Raw genomic sequence first — 18697 nt, 5'->3', positions numbered from 1 at the left:
TATGTAAGTATCAGCACTTTCACTGAGGTTACATCACCTGCTTCCTTCAGTATGGCAGCTCTACTACTTTCTCTGTCCTGTTTTTTAATATAGATCTGAAGAACTTAATTGCTGTATGTAAATTTTTTTTGGCAATTATCATGGTATCCATTAATTTCTTGAAACTTAAAATACTATTTTGTCTCACTGATCAGTGAGGGTTTTTTCCTCTTCATAGGCTGATTATACTCGTTGTCCTTTTTGATCTGCTTATCCATTCTTGATCTTGTAAGTCCTGTTACTTTTTATCAGTGAATCTCCTGAGTTTACCAAGTTTTCAAATTTGAAATACAAAATCCTAATGTGGAGACTACTTTTATTATTAAATTTTAATAGAAAAGGGTTACTGATGATCAGGTTTTTCAAGATTATTTTGTATTACCACCTTTTCAAAAATTTCCATGCTATTTGCTAAATCTAACATTTCTATAGCATGACTCTAGAAAACCTTTGTTATTAATTAGTGAGAACTTTAAACACACATTAAGATGGCTTTATACCTTTTCATACAATTTGCCTATATTTCTTGTTAATGCCACACTTTCACTTTGCATTAATTCAGCATTTATGCCTGGCTAGAACAAAGATATCTTGGACTCTGTACCTAAGTTTCCAGATATTGAGATAGATGTGGGCTGTAGCATTACTATATAATGACTTTATCACATAATAATCTTAACATGCTTAGCGATTTCATCTCAACAGCCAGGTGATTTTATGTTGCGTTTTTGGAAGTACCTGTTCATTTCTCTCTGGGAATCTGTGTAAATTTTGCTTTTCACTTGCTAGTCATCCCTGAGCCTCCCACACTTGTGTTTAAACAGCAGTCTAAAAAGGGTAGTTAAACTGTGACAAATTAGGAGCGAGTATATGTAGATAAATTAACATGGGTGGCGATCGCCTACTTTGCTTACTTGGTGCCTTCCCATTAAAAAAAAACAACAAAAAAAACAAAGAAAAGAAAATTAAAAATTAATCCTATCTCTTTTAGGACCTGTCAAATTGTTTGTTATTGAGTATGTCTTGTATATTTCTTGTATATTTCTTCAAATTGGCATTGTTTCCATTCTTTTTATAGAACCTTTCTTAGGCATTTTCTCAGATAGTCTAAATTTTGGGGTTGTTTGTTGATACTTTTCATACCAGAAAAAGAAATCAATACTCATGTACAGTCTACCTAAAGCCTCACAGCACTGGGCCACATGCCTGTCCTAATCTCATGTATCATGTACTGCCATAATTCCAAAGAAGTGTTATGTAAGTATCTACCAGGAAAGACAGCTGAAAAAAACCAATTTTGCACTTTTTTTGTTATGTTAACTGCCAAACTTTTAACATACAATCCAAACTAAAATCTTCAGTTACTTCTAAGAAGATGCTGTGACTAAATAAAATCTATTGTACGTGTATAAATAATTTGCTTAATTTTATCATGGTGACCACACTGTTAACTCATTCAGTACATATTTAGTAATACAGGTGATTACCCATAAAGTTTAGTTTCTAGTTTTTGTTTACTGCTACTGTAACTTTATATAGCGTGTGCCTGTTTTGGCAACACCCTTATATCTTTAATAATATAATATATGTATCATAATAATATAATATGCATCTGAATCTACAAAACACCTCATCAGATTCTTTACAGTCTGGAAGCAGTGGAGCTGCTTTTCCAGTTCTCTGCCAGGCTTTCACATTATTTTATTCCCCCCTCCCCCCCCCTTTTTTTTTTCTCTTCCCTTCCAGTTATCTTCTGACCTGTTAGGGCGCTAGTTTCTAAGTTAAGGAAATTGCAGGTGGGAAAAATATACCTTATGACTGAGGACTCAAATTTGGCTGCCTTCCTATGAAAAATATTTTATCTCAAAGAGAAATACTATGCTTGAGCTCAAAGTCAATCTAGTATCAAAGCATACACAAGAAAAAGCTACTGAAAATAACTTATGTCATTCCACAGTTATTACCAAATATCTTTTTTGATAATGACCGTCTGATAATGGGTTTGGTTTCTCAATATTGTGCTAAATTTTAGACAAGTAGAACAAGATAATGGGGAAACAATGTTGAAAGTGGTAGCAGGTTTCTTCAAAGAATCATGAAAGTAGAAGGGCCAACATATCACAAAGGCACCTAAGGCAAGAGCCTGTCTTTTCTAAACACTTAAAAAATCCTTGTAAGTGCTAGCATTGATTATAAGAAATTGAATGCTGACCAGAATAAAATTGCCTGGGGAAGAACTTTGCTTTCAATCTTTCATTGTTCCCTTGTAACATTTTTAACATGAGTCACACGTGCATGAGCTGCAAAAATACCAAGACTCCGTAGCTCACAGTGTCCTGAGGACCGTTTCCTCTTAGAATGAGATTTTCAATTCAAACTTAAAACTTTTGGGATCCAGTTAGGTTAATTTGTGCGGTTTCTGTTCCTCAGATATTTTGAAAAATTCCACACTCAAAAAAAAAAAAAAAAAAAAAGCTCTGAAATGGAAACAAGAAATGAAACTTCAAAAGTACTTACAAAACTGCACTTTCCAAATTATGAGTCAGTGTTGAAAACAACTTTCATTTGTTTTTTTGGAAAGTTTCCCAGGTTCCAAGAAGTCTTAGGAGCCAGAAGTCCTAGGAGCCCTCCCAGAAAATCCTCAGATCTGGTTTAGAGCTGATAAGTCCTCTTTCCCTGGCTGCAGGTCATACGGCAGATTTTTTAATATCTAGGCAGATGACATGGAAGATAACTGAGAAGTTTTGAAATTCATATAATTTCTGTCATATTTATGTGCAAATGGGTGGATGTTTGTGGATAGCTTGCACGTTAAAACACTGGCATTTTCCAGCAGAAAAATACTCCTTAGAAAAATCTACAGTATGTTCAGGATTTTGTTTTTCTAATCAATGCCAGTACAATCCAGTTAATAGGACTGAAACTGAAATGGAGTCATGAAGGAATTATTGATACTCTGGAAAATGCTCACAGAATGTTTAGATTCTGACAAGTTAATTGCTGACACAGACTCTTAAGCTTTTCTGGGAAAAATACGAGATGCCGGTGCTGACCTGTGTCATTGCAAAGCTGCAGTTCCTATGTAGGATACTTGATGGTAGTTCTATTTCTAGTGTTCTTTCTCCCCTCTTAGAGGTGGAGCAGCTTCCTGAGATGCTACCCCTAGCATGTTCTGAAATGTCAGTTCATATGTGATGTGGTGATATGGTGTCCAAATAAAATTTTTTAAAATGAGATGATTTTGTAGGTTTTGAAACATCTGAAGCACAGTCACTCACTCAAATTTTGATGTTACTGTCATTGGGTTTAGTAATCTGTTCCCATACTATGTTGCATCTCTGGACCCCGGAGCACCTTGCAGAGCAAAAGAAATACCATCATTTTTATTTCACCAACTGAGAGTGAAACTAAGGCAAGAATGTGGGACTGACTTATTCGTTACCACACTGTCTTATCTTAGCAGAATCCAAGACTGGTCCTCCAGTCAGGCTCCGTCCATCCTCTACTCACATGGGATAGCCTGAGTGCTCAGATCGTTCCTTTCCTGTGAATAATGAGTAATGCTACTGAAAAGATTCTCACATGTCTTAGACGTAAAATTGTTCACAAATATTTATTCATATTTTAAACAGCATTGTGAATGTGTGGGCATTCTCAATGTGTGTATTTTTCATTAGTATCCTACTACAGGAGCTCGTTTGCAGGCATGTTGCTGTAGCAGAGTTTGATGTTTAATTTTGAAGAATTTCTACATAAAGTAAATATTTGATGTGCAGTGAGTGGCTTGACTTTACATGTATGTTTGTCCATTCAATGTACAGCCCTGTCCCTTTGCCCTTTGCTCCACCAGACTTCCTGCACTCAAAAGAAATTGTTTGAAATAACAGGTATACATAGGGTAATATTCACAATTAAATTGTATCCCAGGAAGTGGCTGTAGACATTATTTAGTAAAGATTATTAGATAGTTAATGTTATGGGTATTCCTATTCTTGGTACATTTTGAGGAGGCAAACAGGGAAAAACACTCTCCTGAAGTCTAATAAGGAAATCGTTTTCTGTAAGTGTGTCTTTTTGTCATGTAAGTAATTAGATGTTGCTGCATACATGAGATTTGCTCAGTCAGCCCAAGGAGTGCGACCAGTCCACACGAAATCATTTGTAGGCTGTGTACAGCTTTTTATCACTGCATTTGACTTTGTCTCTGAGGCAAATCTGTAGTCTGTAGGTAAGATTTTGGCGTGCCATGATCAGATTTCTTTCTTTTATGCGACTTAATGAAGAGTCGGGAGTGGATGGGTGTGGGAAGAGACAGGGCAATAGTGAGGAGGTAGGGGTGGGCATCACTTTGGTCTTTCTCTAGCTGTGCGACCTGTCAAGAGACCCACCAGCAATCTGTACTTCAGATGTGTGCAGCCTCTTCTCTGCACCTCCCCAGTCTCATAGCCAAGCCCTCTATACACTATTACTTTGTCCCATTGGTATCAGTAAGTCCCAATAGAGTAGAAATTAGAAAACCACAATGAATTAGACAATTCCCTCTCTTAGCAAATGTGCTATAAACCTGTTGTGTCTGGCTTGCGTAGGACTGCTTTTGTCGTCGTAGCACATCGTTGCTTATCCTTATGCCTTTAGTTGTTGGTTTCATTATCATAAGCTTATTTAGATGCTTCTAGCTTTCTCTTTTTTGAGTATAATAAGTAATTAATGTAATTTAATATGTCATAGTTGCTGCTTTTCTCAGCACAGAATGATAATAAAAATCCGGTATAAAGCACACTGTAACTTGTCTTACACTTCTGTAAGTCCTCAACAATGATCTTGGGTTTGACTTCCAAAAATTTCTGTATATACTTATTGATAACAAATTTATGGCCAAAATGGTACCATCGGAGGTTCAGTATATACAAATACTTTGGGATATCATAGAGTAAAATATGTCTTTTTTGGAAGCATGAGATAAAGCCAATTATGACAGCTTAGTGAATTAGGCAGCGGAAACAATCTAAGGATGAATGCTTGATGCTTAGCCAGTTAATTCTCATTAAAACCTTCATAATAATTTTAAAATTTAGTGTAGGAATGTCCTGATGTTATTTGCTCTGCTTTTCCTGAGTATTTTTAGTAAGTGGCATTACCTAGATAGAATACTTATTTTTAAAAGGAATTTTTGGCATTTTTATTGTTAAAATTGCAAATTGTTTCCAAAATACACATGACAATAAAGATAAAATTGTACAGAAGACTTTATCTGTTTATTTAAGCATCCCAGTGACATCATAGACTACTCATGCTTTTCTCCCGTATTTATAGTGAGGTCACTAGATGTTTCTCATATTCATTTTAATTTGCTGATCTCTTTTCTCTCTCACATGTATGTTTCTCCCAGCACATGGACATATATTAATGTCATGTTTGTTTACATGATCGTGAAGATTATTGTTTTACTTCTCAAAGAGGTAGCGCACATGTGCTTAGAGTAAACTGCGTGATAATCTATGTAAATTTTGTGCACAGAAGCTATACTTTGCCCTTGGGGGAAATGCAAATTAGAGCATTTTGTAGTTTGCTTGTTTTTAAGTACATACACTTTTGACTTCAAGGCTCAGGACAGACTCCTTATTTATTTTCCCATCGCTCATCATTTGTCTTTTCTTGCAAATATCTGTCTTTAATGATTAGTTTGCTACTTTGGTAGGAAAAAAATGTTTGATGAGTGAATTCCTCAGAACATAATGTTTGATGTATTGTGTAGCTCTGCTGTAAGGGAATTATCTGCTTGTAAAAGGGTGTATAACACGCTCACAACTCAAAGCCATTACAGCGATCTGACAGTCTTCATTCATTTTCTCCCAGTGCCGTCTTGTTTTCTTCTTTTACATTAGTGTCTGTAATATTTTTTTAACCCTGCACTACTGAAACACAGTTAACTGATTTTCCTTACATGAAGCAAGAAAAACATATTCATAAAATGTGGTGTTTACTGCACTTGCAGTTCTCTGCTGATGCAATTCTTTGTATTAATAAAATTATTTTTACATTCTTTAAGTACCCTTTCAGAGAAATGTTTTAGTGTAAGTTGTCTGATTCTGTTTTAAGTGAAGGAGAAAACCTGGTAGAGGTTGTCTCTTTAAATCAGATCTGCAGTGTTGATGGACCCTCTAGCAGGCACGGTAAGAACCATTCTCACCTCTGCAGCAGGGAGCTTGACCATATAGACTCTCACATTCAATCAAAACGTTTTCCCTTTTAATATGCACTGTACCAATCCTATTCCCATGGTTACAGCTCGTGCTTCTTTGGTCGCTTCCAGTCTGTTGGAAAGGGAAGGCAGCATACATTTCTTGTACAGGAGTTTAAAGCATCATGAAAGCAACCCTGTTGTGATTTGCATTTTAAATGTTTCTTTTTTTTTCTCATTGTACAGAATGCTGTAGCAGTAGCTTCAGTTCATTTGCCACAGTCTGTCTTCTCTCCGTCTTCAGCCTGGCAATCTGTTGATAACTCCACTTGCAAGCTACAGTTTATTGTCTTTCGGAATGGAAAACTCTTTCCTAGCACAGGAAACTCATCAAATCTTGCAGATGATGGGAAACGTAGGACGGTTGCCACACCAGCTGTTTTTGCTAAAATAGGTGAGGAGCCGTTATGCATTATTTCCTTTAATCTAAAAGCTACGGTATACTTGATTATGTAGAGAATAGAGGAACAGAGTATACACTGTGCAGAGAGGCTGGAAACAGTCTCTTTCTTTAGTACAAATGTTTGCAGTCTGAATGATTTTATTAAGATTATCCTGCAAATAAAGAAATGCACTTGCACTAGGACTAGAATGCAAATTTTGGACTACTGTTTCTTGACAGTGTTGTTAAAGATGCTTGTTTCTTAAAGCACGGTGTTATAGGAAAGAACCTTTTTTTACTCTTCACAATGAAAATTGCAGTGTTAATGTCCTAGGCACTGATAAAAATGAGGCTTTTGGAGTGGGAGAAGTGCCCTGTTGCATGTATTAATACTCACCAGAATACTTTCTGATACGATGGATGTAAAACAGGTGTTTTTAAAAGCTTTTGTCTAAATGTGGTATATTGTGTGTTAGTGAGTCACTATTAATTATTCACCCAGGCAATTTTATTAATTTTATTTTATACTGAATAGTGCTCTCATTTCTATTAGCATTTTTAAAATGTTTAAATGTGACTTTCAAAGTGCAGAATCGTCTCAGCTATTAACCATAGCATGAAACTGAGCTGTTTCTGCAGTTACATGGGCAATAGTATAACACTGGTCACAACAGAAGTATCTGAAACAACACAAAAAAAATCTGCTTTGTCAAGAATGATTAGATTATTTGGACACATTATGGGATTGAAATGCTCAGATTTATTTATACTACTGGAAACTTTTCTGAATGTGAGCACTACCTTTGATTTTGACCATTAAGTGTGTATGTCTATTGCTTTTTTTCCCCATAGTTTAGTGTATCTGATCTCTTTACACAGCATTCATCAATAAAGTGTTTTCTGCTCCATCTCTCTGATTCAGTTTGTTGCTTTTGCAGATGGGTGCAGTTTTGGAAACATCACCAGCCCTCTTACTATAGGGTTGAGGCACTTTGCACGGGGTATAGACCCCATTGCAGCCTTCTGGGATTTTGACCTTCTAGATGGACATGGAGGCTGGTGGGGAGAAGGGTGCCACATAATTAGTTCTGCAGGCAATATTACCACCATTCAGAGTACGCACTTCAGTAACTTTGCAGTGCTAATGGTAAGTATATGACTTAGCAAATGTACATATATTTCTCTACCTCTCTTCTCCCTCCCTTTTTCCCTCCCTCCCTTCCTCCTTTCTTCTCTCCTTCCCTCCTCCTCTCTCTCTTGCCATGCATATATGTTCTTTTTATGTGCCTCTCTATCATTCTTACTTGGCAGTAACTGACCTGGTTTCTATAATGTTTAGTATAACACAGTCTTAAAGAAAGTAAGTTATTTAACTGCTAGTAAGTTAATAAATCTGCTGGTCAGTTTTAATATCCAGAGACATGCCTAATCAGAAATGACATTAAATTCAGTCTTACAACTGAAAGTTCCATCAAGAAAAGATTAGTATGTAATGGTTATAAATTATAGGACAGGGTTTAAAAATGTATACTCCTGTGTGGTTTTACATCAGCACATCTCAGAGGCTGGTCTGCTTTTGTTCCTGCCCTGCACTGTGTTGATCATACTAATTAGTTGCAGGCATACCGCAATGTTGAATCATTTAATAAATGGAGAGGAATAACATCTTCTGCTCTTTTAAGTAAGGGCAGTACTGTCCTTGTTGATTCTGTAGGAGTTTTAGTTTGTATGCCAGTGCTGATTGCCTTCTTACCAAATTGCTGTTCATGAAGAAAAATATTTCTGTGCAGTGCTAACACATCAGCCTGCTTTGGTCTGTTCGCAGTCACACTTCAGTTCCCATTGCAGTTATTTAACTATCCTGCTTAACAGAAAGTTACCTTCATGAAAGCAAAAATATGTGTGCAATAGCAACCTATATTTATTCAGGGAATAAAGGAAATCAAACAAAAAATTAGAGCTTTCTAACATATGTGAGAAAATGTTTGCACCATTAAAAATATGTATTATAAACCAGTTGTAAAAAAAAAAAATAGCCAGATGTGTACTGTTAATACCAGATTGATCCTGAACACTGGTGCATGATTGCACTGTAGCTGCTGCTTGTGTATGTTTCAGAAATGTTTATAGTTGAGTAAATAATGTATTGTGTGTATGTGTAAGGGACAGCAAACATAGGCGACAGGAATTGTGAGGACGTGTGCAGAGAATACCAATCTGCTGCTGTCAGATGGAGCCCAGATGGCAGCCAATCGTAGCACAAGACTGTGGCACCCACAAGTTAAATGCAGATATTATCGTCCACTTCCTAAGAACTGATTTGCCTCAGAGTTACTTGAACATTTTTTTCACCCGTTCCAGAACTGGTCAGAATTTAAGAGCTGTTCCTAAGATTTGACGACATCAAATACACCTCATTTCCTACAGCGTCTATAAGTTCCCTTTTTTCCCCCAGCCACTTGTTTCCCCAAATGTGAAACATAATCTTCCTTTGAGAATGTTTTTCTAAATTCATTAAAGAAAGTACCTGTTAACTTTGCAGGTGCCACACCCAAAATGGCTTCCTGCTCCTTCAACTGCTTGGGTTCAGCCTGTTCTTCTGAAACTTTGAGTAGTTAGTATATGTTACGTAATTGCTTGCAAATGGCTACTTTCGTTGTTTCATTTTGGTTGCAAAAATTGTATACTGACACAAGGGCTACAATTATTTTTGGTTTGTAAAGCCAAATGCACATTTCTCTCTGATAAGATGTAGCAGATTGGTTTTTCTATAGCTGTAAAGGCAACTGAGGCAGGTTTTACTGCACCTTTTGCACCTGGTATGTAATTTTGGTTGAGGTTTTGTGGAGTTTTTTGTTATAGTAATGCAACTTTGCATTTTTTCTTGTGTGCGTCTTTCATTTTTATCTGTGCAAGACAAGAAAATCTTAGACTCACCCTTGCTTTGCAGTCGATATGGTAGCAAACAATGCGATATGTTCCTTAGCTCATGTTTCGCAGTCACTTTTAAGAAAAAAGATGCCTGATCCTAAGAAATATTTATATATATATATATATAGATACATACACAATATGCCTTACAACAGCTGTCTTTCTAAACAGCTATTGGAAAACTTTCGTAGCTTCGTTATGTGAAACCATTTTCATTCAAGTGTTATTTCTTAATCAGTGTTTTGTGGCATAAAGTCAAGGATTGTTTTATTTGATAGAAACTATGTTTTTCTGGGCAGTTCAATTCTCATACCAGAAATGACAAATATTTCATTGTTCTGCTTAGCTATTAATTTATAATGTGAACAATATAAAATGCCTATGTATGCCTTCTTAATTGACACCTGGGTGCCTAATATATTTTAAAATACTAACAAACTGATAGCAAATTCAAAATAGCTACCATATGGTATGCAGCCAATGAAAATAGGCTACAATATCATAATACATGTTATTAATCTATAATTCCTTAATCTATTAGCCATAAAAAATCATAATTGATTATTATGTTTTGGGGTCATAGCAGAATACTCAAGTAGCATCAGTAAACTGAAGAGTAGCAATAAAGCTTTACATTACCATCAGGATAATGAATATCCTGCTGTGGAACAAGATTGTATAGAAGCCTCAGTTAATCTAAATGTCCATTTTTGTAGCTAGTACAGCACATATTCTGATCTGTCATCTCTTTAAATAGTACGACAAAGTTCTCTGAACTGCTTTTATAGAAGTTGTTTCTACCTGTGTACTGTAAAAGGGTTAAAATTAAAGTTTCATACAGTCCTTTTTTAGAAAGGCAGCAATCAAAGATTTATCAACTACGATTGATAATTAATAAGCATGAGCATTCTTCAAGTGAGAGGATTCATGTAGAGTCATTTGATTTCTTTCTGTGATAGTTGTTAGGTGATGTCAATGAGAGAGAGAGAGTACAGTTTGGAGGTTGAGTTGGAAAGGAGGTACAATCTCCTTCCCTCACCACGCTCTCACACTTTCACTCTGCTCTGGGTTGGGCCGGTGGATAGAAGTAAAATAATAATGTCAGACATAATAGAGTATTATCTTTTTCTGATCAGCTTTCGAATGGTATGTCCTACGGGTAGTAGGAAAATACTGTGAACTAAATTCCCAGGCTATATTCCTGCCTTTGCCTTCATATGCTATGTGTTTGAACCAGTCCCCATTTTTGTCTTTTCTTCCATTACCTGTAGGAGGAAGAGATGATCACACTTTAGTTTCTTTTGCAGATCCCTCTAGGATCTTGAACTATGAACCCTGCAGTATGATTTTCTGATTTAGAGTAAAATTATGAACTTACAAATTCTGAAGAATCAGTGTATCCAATTATAAGTATTTATGTATACTATGTATTTGTGCTCTTTTGTGACCTGAACTGTCTATCAATATTCTGATTTTTCAGGACACTATTTGTGTATGTTATGACCAATCTAGTGTCCTGTGGCCATAGTATATCTGCGTAAAAACTCATCAGGCGATAACAAAAATATCTAACATCAACATTGAATTTCAAAATTTGCTAAATATGTTTTGGCATACATTGTCCTTTGTTCTTCCTTTCATTTTTCTTAGAACACAATGGCAACTCAATAGTCATAGATATTACTGTAATTGTATACAGCGTTTCCTTTTCTCTGTCAGACTGCTTCATCAATAGTAATTTCCTCAAATCTGCCAAATAAACACCAGTAAATTTTTAAATCTAACTATGCTACTTTTCAATTAACATAAAATGCATTAATACTGTTAGAATGTTTTATTATAATCCTGAAGAGGGCTTAAACTAACATAAAATCAGAAACAACTCCTTTCATGTTTTGTCACAATGTATCTCATTATTCCGAACAACATAGGTGGCTTTGTTGGAATTTTTTTCTTTGTGAGTATATGTAGTTACTATTTGCAAAAGCAGCATACATTCAGTCGATGGCTATTTGAGATAACTAGGGCTGAGGAGATTGAGCTGACAAAAACAGAGCGAATTTGAAACTATTCTGGAAGCATGCCTTGGAAAACTGTGTGAATGAGAAATTGAGGAGAGGCAAGATACTAGGAAACAGATCATGCTAAGGTTTTTCTCCTGTTGTTTTACAACAATTCCCTAATTATTTTAAGTCTTTCCAAATTGGTGGGATCATGACAACCACAAAAGCAATGTTTTCAGTATTTTCAGTGTGACTGGAGACAGTTGCAGGATTTCTTAGGCCTATTCATGAAGTTCAATTCTTGAAAAACAGTCTTCTAAACTTCCATGTTTCAGGTCTTCTCCAAATTAAAATACCTGTCTAAGCCTTTTGAAAAATTAATTCATGAGTCAGGGAAGTATTACAGAGATGTCATTGAAAAGGCTGACATAATTACAGTATTTGATGTTTTCCCAATAGAGAACACACAGTTTGCTTGTAACAGGCTGTGGAAACGTGGTTCAGTACTCTGAAAAATCAGACTGCTTATCAAGAGAGGTTTAAGAAGGAACTTCTCAAAATTTTTTCTTTGTAAACACCTATTTTTATACCTACAGAATAGACCTTAGCAGAGTTTAAGCACCAAAGACTATGAAAGAGATCCAGGAAGTTTGCCTGCTATCTGGGAAATTAACGTTTGGTATAGTGGGAACTGCAAAATTCCTTGGAATTAGATTCCTCTGCATGTGCATAGGTGTTTCCCAGTGTGAAGAGCTAGATTTCTAAACTCTGCTGTCACTCAGAGGCCTGGCGAGGAGGCACATACTCTTCACCTAAGTCAGCTGGCATGTACTGCTCACCTACCAGAGAATGCTTACCCCATATACATAGTAGTGAGTCCAGCTTTCCAGAAGATTCCAGCTTCTCAGGTTGCTTTTTCGTATTTCTTTCTATTTGCTCTTGCTTTCTTAATGGATCTTGCATTCTTCATGGTGCAGCTTCTACCAGAGGGTAAAGGGATCCAGATTATAAAGGAGCGCAGTAAAATGGGCCAACTCTTGAGAGATAGGGGATGTAAGTTAAAGACCTAGAATCTAGGTCTTGAGCCATCTTACTGTCTTGGTGACTTCTACTGGGCTCCTTCCAATTCATCAATACCTTTCTTGTACTGAAGCACCCCAAACTGGACACTCTAGTCAAGATTTGGTTTCACAAGTGGTGAATAGAACGGAATAATCACTTCCCTCAGCCTGCTGCCTTCACTTTTGTTAACATGGCCCTATTCGTGGTTCACCTTATGTGCCACAAGGGCTCACCACTGCCTTGCTTTCAATTTATTGAAATTTATTGATTCCTGTGAACCCATTCCTCCAGTCTGTTGAGATCATGCTAAATAGCAGTCCTTCTCCCCAGCACATAAACTGCTCCACTGGATGTGTGTGGCAATGTTTTTGGCTCTCCATATAGAGACCCAACTCTACAGATAATTTTCATATTCTGGTGCTCCTAAACATCTTAATATTTGGCGCCTAATATTTAAGGGTTTGGGTTTGGTTTTTGTTTGTTTGTTTGTTTTAAGTACAAGTAATCTAAAACCTAAATACAAATAGGAATCTAAATGTTACCATGACTGATTGTTCAAATGCCCTTGTGACTCAGTCTCTGTGGTGCTTGGATGTTACAATTATGCTGCTTTGTGTACAGCATTTAAAAGAATAACTTTGTTTTCTGCATGTTGTCTTCCCCAGAGGATTACTCAGGGGAGGTTGACAGATCAATAATGTTTAATTATAATCAAAAAGCAAACAAAATAAATTTATTATATATCTATAATGAAATCAATTTTCAATATATGAAACTCTCAAAAAACACATTCTACAGTAATGCATTATTATACTCAAAAATTTTACCACTTATTTACTGTACAAGATTAGAAAAGAATAATAAAAAATGAATGTTTTAAATTGAGTTAGCTATAAGATGCTGATTATTCTTGATTCTTCTGCAGGCTATATTTCTGTAGGACATACAGTATTTGCTTTTATTCTGTATTCTGATATTCAAACATAGCGATTGGTTGATCCTTGCATTTACACTGTAAAAGCTAGCTCTTTAGTACACTGAATTATGCTACCTCAAGTAAAATTGTTTTCATTTGTTGCTTCGTAAGTGTGTAGCTTCACTGTGTTTCCTTTTTCACAACTTTGTTAACTTTTCAAAGGTTTGTTTGGTGGTTTGATTTTTTTTTTCCCCCAGAAATATCCAAGATATTTATTTCTTTAAATAACTGCACTGTTACTACTACATTAGTTTCAGTAACAGGTTTTTTTAATGCACAGAAATTCAGCAGGTGTGTACATAAATTATGACAAAGTATACTATTGGTATACCAAAGTATGATTATATCAGTAAGAGCTAGAAGTAAATATTTTCTCATTTTCAGCAGAATATTTCTATTTAACTTGTCTAGTATTTACATTACTACTCCAGTAATATGAGCCAAAACTGTACCGAACATTTCTGGTAGATACTAGTCTTCCTTGAGAAATTCACTCTGTAAAAGAATTAATGGGAAGATGATGCAAATAAAAAAAATAGAATAGATGGTCAAAAAATGGTGTTTGAGTAGAGATTCAGTTGCAGTTCTGAGCCAGTAGTCTTTTAAAGAATTATTTGAAATTTGTGAATTCGGTATATCCTGAATGTATATTCGTGCACACTGGAAAGCGGGGGGGGGGGGGGAGGGGAAATCAAGAGAAGGCCTCAAGAGCATAGGTCTGTCACATGAACAAACTACATCAAAAGACAGAGTTCTTTTCTATTCTGCTTGTGGCTTAGGAGTAGCAAAAGATACTAGGAGACATCGTAAGAGTACCTCTGTGATGAGTGACTCCACTTCTGACTTTGAGTCTTGGTCAACTGGTGAGGGCTGAAATAGGACTCGTGTGTGAGACAGATGGTGACTGAGCAGAATTAACTGAGGTACACACACAAGCTACAAGTACAAGGAAGTACTTGAAGAGAAATGGGATGTGATGACATACATTTGTCATCTTGTTCATACATTATTTGTTCATTTTGATGGTCTTCCTTATGTACGTTGTAAGCTGTTCTGTTTTGGAACTGACATTAATATACATCTGGAGAAACTGGTACAACCAATCTTAGGAACTGTAAAGCTAGTATGAAGAAAAATAATGACTACTAGGGTACCTGTTACTTGCAAGGACACTTCTGGAAGGTAAATGGAACAGTACCTTTCCCCCTGACTGAATAATTGCATATACTCATGAACATTAGCTGCTTGTACAAGTTCATATACATAAATAATGGTGCTGGAAACCTGCTCTCTGTATGCAAGTTTGACTAAAAAAATATATTAGTATTACAGTCCCAGTCTCCAAAGGGGAAAATTCACCTCAGGAAAATAATGTATTGAATCTTCTTTCAGGAGAACCTAAAAATGACGAATAAGAAAAATTTCTTTCAAATATATGCCAGCATTTTCAGTGTTAGAGTTTGCTGGATTGTCATATTCAGTACTTTTTCAGATTTAAGCTTTTTCTGTGCTGGGATATATACTCAGTTTTGTGTGGAGTTAGTGCCACTGCACATGGAAACTGGCATGTAGATGAAACTTTGCACTCAGGTGATAGTTTATCTGTCTAATTTATAGTATTTGCTTGCAGACATGTAGTGCCACAAACAGATGTGGCTTAATGTATTACAGTGAACCTGTAATATTTGGTATAATTCAGATAGTCTGAAAACACACTGTTTTCTGTAAAGGGCTCTTGCTTTCTATCCATCACACCTGCAGATTTAGCTCTCTTATTATTTTTCACTTGTGAGATCCAGTAGTTTAGAGTGGAATTTGATGTGGTTAATTTAACAATACTAATAGTTTTTATTTATGTTTTTTATGAATAATTTTGTCAGTAGGTACTATCGGGTCCAAAAGGAATGCATGGGTCTTTACTCTGCTGTTAATATAGCTGTCAAGCTGCTTTTGATTTAATAAAATAGTAAAGTATTTGCAACTAAGTGTGAAGGTCACTGGGTCAGAGGAGGTGTATCAACTGGGAATTATTTTTGAACGTAGGAGCAAGTCAGTCAGTATTTTGGGTGTATTCTCATGGCTTTTGTTTCTTTCAGTGGTTCTTCTGCAGCTGTGTATATGCCATTTAAAGACCTTTATGGTAATTTGATATTTTGTACTTACTATCCTAGTAAAATACACACATAAAGTTCATGTTATCAGAAGGAACAGATACTGCTAATGCCTGGAAAATGTAATCTGTGTATTTTTTCAGACCTTTTTTTTTTAATTAGGATGTGTCTGCTTGTACAAAACAGTTAATTTTTGTCTTGCAAAGTGTATGCAGATGATGAAAGAGCAGCCTAATGTTATTTTAAATTCATGAACCGTATCTACAGAAAAAGTTCATAATTTTATTTTCTTGCCCTTGAAAGGGAACAGCTAGAAATGCAAGACATATTGAAGTCTCAGACTTTCACACATGCCTAACAATCTTAAATCATTTTGCTTTCTCCATAGGATTTTAAGACAGTGCTGTCTTTCCCCCAGTACCCAGGGGAGTTTCTGCACCCTGTGGTATATGCATGTACTGCAGTTATGTTGTTGTGCCTGTTTGCTTCCATTATCACCTACATTGTCCATCACAGGTAAGAATTCAATTTTAAGTACTTGTGTTAAATGGTTAACATTATGGTGAGTTACTTCGATTTGTCTAACCCTCACTGAAAAGATAAACTAAAATCTGTATTACTGTTGGATAGTAATATCAGCAATGTGGTTTACACCAGAGAAATAAAAATAAGGTTATGTCAACCTTTCTCAAGCTGTTCCTAAGCTGTATCTTTCCTGAGATGTATGTCTAAATGTTCTATACACTCTTCCTAAGATTTCTAACTTGATAATTCAATATAAAACCACAAGCACTATCAAATTGCTTTCTGGCAAATTCCAGCTGAGCAGCACTTTGGTCAGCTACACTGGCGGTGTTGGTTCCTAAGACCAAGTATGGTTGGAAGACTAGTAGCTGTCACTGGATAGAGGAAACTTTCTTGGACTTCTAAATCTTCCTGGTTTTAGAAAACTTGTGTTTTCTTTATATGAAAGATTTATATAAATGCCATTTTAACTAGATACTTCTGTTAAAGACCATTAGCAATTTAAAAGAGTAGGAATGTATTGTACTGTAGAAGCTGCTAAATATTAATTAAGTGAACTTAATGCAATGACTTATGATCTTCAGCTTCCATTTAATCCTTTAGAGATTAAAGGTTCTGCATATCCGAAGCTATGCAATAAGCCTTTTACTTTTATTACTCTAAATGCTTGATTTGATGGAGGAAGCTTTGTCAGGAGACTCTTTACCATTGATTTTACCTTTTTAACTTTTATTTCAATGCTGTATAAATCAGACTCTGCCCTATCGGTAGATTGCTAAGTAGGTATTTAAGAATCAGAGAATTTAATTCTATGGTATTAAGCATTTTTACAAAATCATGATTTTCATAATAGATATGCTGGTTTTTAATTTTGAAATGTGATTTTTCAACAGCACAATCCGAATAAGTAGAAAAGGATGGCACATGCTTCTCAACTTTTGTTTCCATACTGCTCTTACATTTGCTGTTTTTGCTGGTGGAATCAATCGCATTAAATATCCAGTTATATGTCAAGCTGTAAGTATCTGCCTTAGTAATTCTTTCTGATAGAATGAAAACCTGAAACTGTATCTTTTAACATAATATTAATTGTTTTCTTTCTTTTCATATGGATCTTAAGATTTTCAGAATAAGTCAGCATTTTATGTAAGTCTTTTAAATGCCAGTACTGGAAGTGTTCAGTGTTTGGTTGTCACCTGAGTTTCTGTGAAAGGCTGACCAATGCATTAAGTTCTCTGCAGCTCACATTTCCTTATTTTAAAAAATTCCCTGAAAACTATATTTCTCTGTTCTATAGGATAGTTGAAAACTATGATTCCCAAATATTTGTGTCCTTTCTGATCTTTGGATTGAATGTTTATAGTACGATTATGTCTTTTAATTGTAACTCAAGCTAATGAGAGAAAGCAGACCAGGACACTTGCGATTTATGAACCCCTGTTTGTACTGGACTATTTCACATCTCTTGCTTCATCCTTTCTGGGGATATAGTGCTATGAGATGCACAGAGAGGGCATGGCTTCAGCTGCACTGAATACAGAGGCTGAGTCTGTACAGTGTGTAAAGAGAGTAATTTCAGTCATCACATGGACAGTGGGATTGAGTGCGCCCTCAGCAAGTTTGCCGACGACACCAAGCTGTGTGGTTCGGTTGATACGCTGGAGGGAAGGGATGCCATCCAGAGGGACCTGGACATGCTTGTGAGGTGGGCTGATGCCAACCTTATGAAGTTTAAACAAGCCAAGTGCAAGGTCCTACACCCGGGTCAGGGCAATCCCAGGCACAGCTGCAGGTTGGGCAGAGAAGAGACTCAGAGCAGCCCTGCAGAGAGGGACTTGGGGGTGTTGGTTGATGAGAAGCTTAACATGAGCCAGCAGTGTGCGCTTGCAGCCCAGAAAGCCAACCGTATCCTCGGCTGCATCAAAAGAAGTGTGACCAGCAGGTCAAAGGAGGTGATCCTGCCCCTCTACTCTGCTCTTGTGAGACCCCGCTTGGAGTACTGCGTACATTTCTGGTGTCCTCAAAATAAAAAGGACATGGAGCTGTTGGAGCGAGTCCAGAGGAGGGCCATGAGGATGATAAGAGGGCTGGAGCACCTCCCATATGAAGACAGGCTGAGAAAGTTGGGGCTGTTCAGCCTGAGTATCTGAAGAGGGTCTATAAGGATGCTGTGGAGGGACTCTTCATTAGGGACTGTAGTGGTAGGACAAGGGGTAATGGGTTCAAACTTAAACAGGGGAAGTTTAGATTAGATATAAGGAAGAAGTTCTTTACAGTGAGGGTGGTGAAGCACTGGAATGGGTTGCCCAGGGAGGTTGTGAATACTTCATCCCTGGCGGTGTTCAAGGCCAGGTTGGACAGAGCCTTGGGCCACATGGTTTAGTGCAAGGTGTCCCTGCCTATGGCAGGAGGGTTGGAACTAGATGA

The 18697-nt window shown here is 36.5% G+C and overlaps 1 protein-coding gene across 2 annotated transcripts in view; it reads left to right on the top strand.

Annotated features, from left to right (window-relative positions):
* The window catches only part of LOC115608698 (adhesion G protein-coupled receptor A3-like), a 284297-nt gene that overhangs the window by 225462 nt on the left and 40138 nt on the right, over nucleotides 1-18697 (top strand). For both annotated transcript variants that reach the window (XM_030487919.1, XM_030487920.1), the window contains 4 exons: nucleotides 6467-6674; nucleotides 7601-7809; nucleotides 16134-16261; nucleotides 17164-17287. In XM_030487919.1, coding sequence (XP_030343779.1) covers nucleotides 6467-6674; nucleotides 7601-7809; nucleotides 16134-16261; nucleotides 17164-17287 — 669 coding nt within the window. The remainder of the gene's footprint in view (nucleotides 1-6466; nucleotides 6675-7600; nucleotides 7810-16133; nucleotides 16262-17163; nucleotides 17288-18697) is intronic.

This window comes from Strigops habroptila, chromosome 5, assembly GCF_004027225.2.
Source record: "Strigops habroptila isolate Jane chromosome 5, bStrHab1.2.pri, whole genome shotgun sequence".
NCBI classification, from domain to species: domain Eukaryota; kingdom Metazoa; phylum Chordata; class Aves; order Psittaciformes; family Psittacidae; genus Strigops; species Strigops habroptila.
This window is presented reverse-complemented; position numbering and strand designations above follow the sequence as displayed.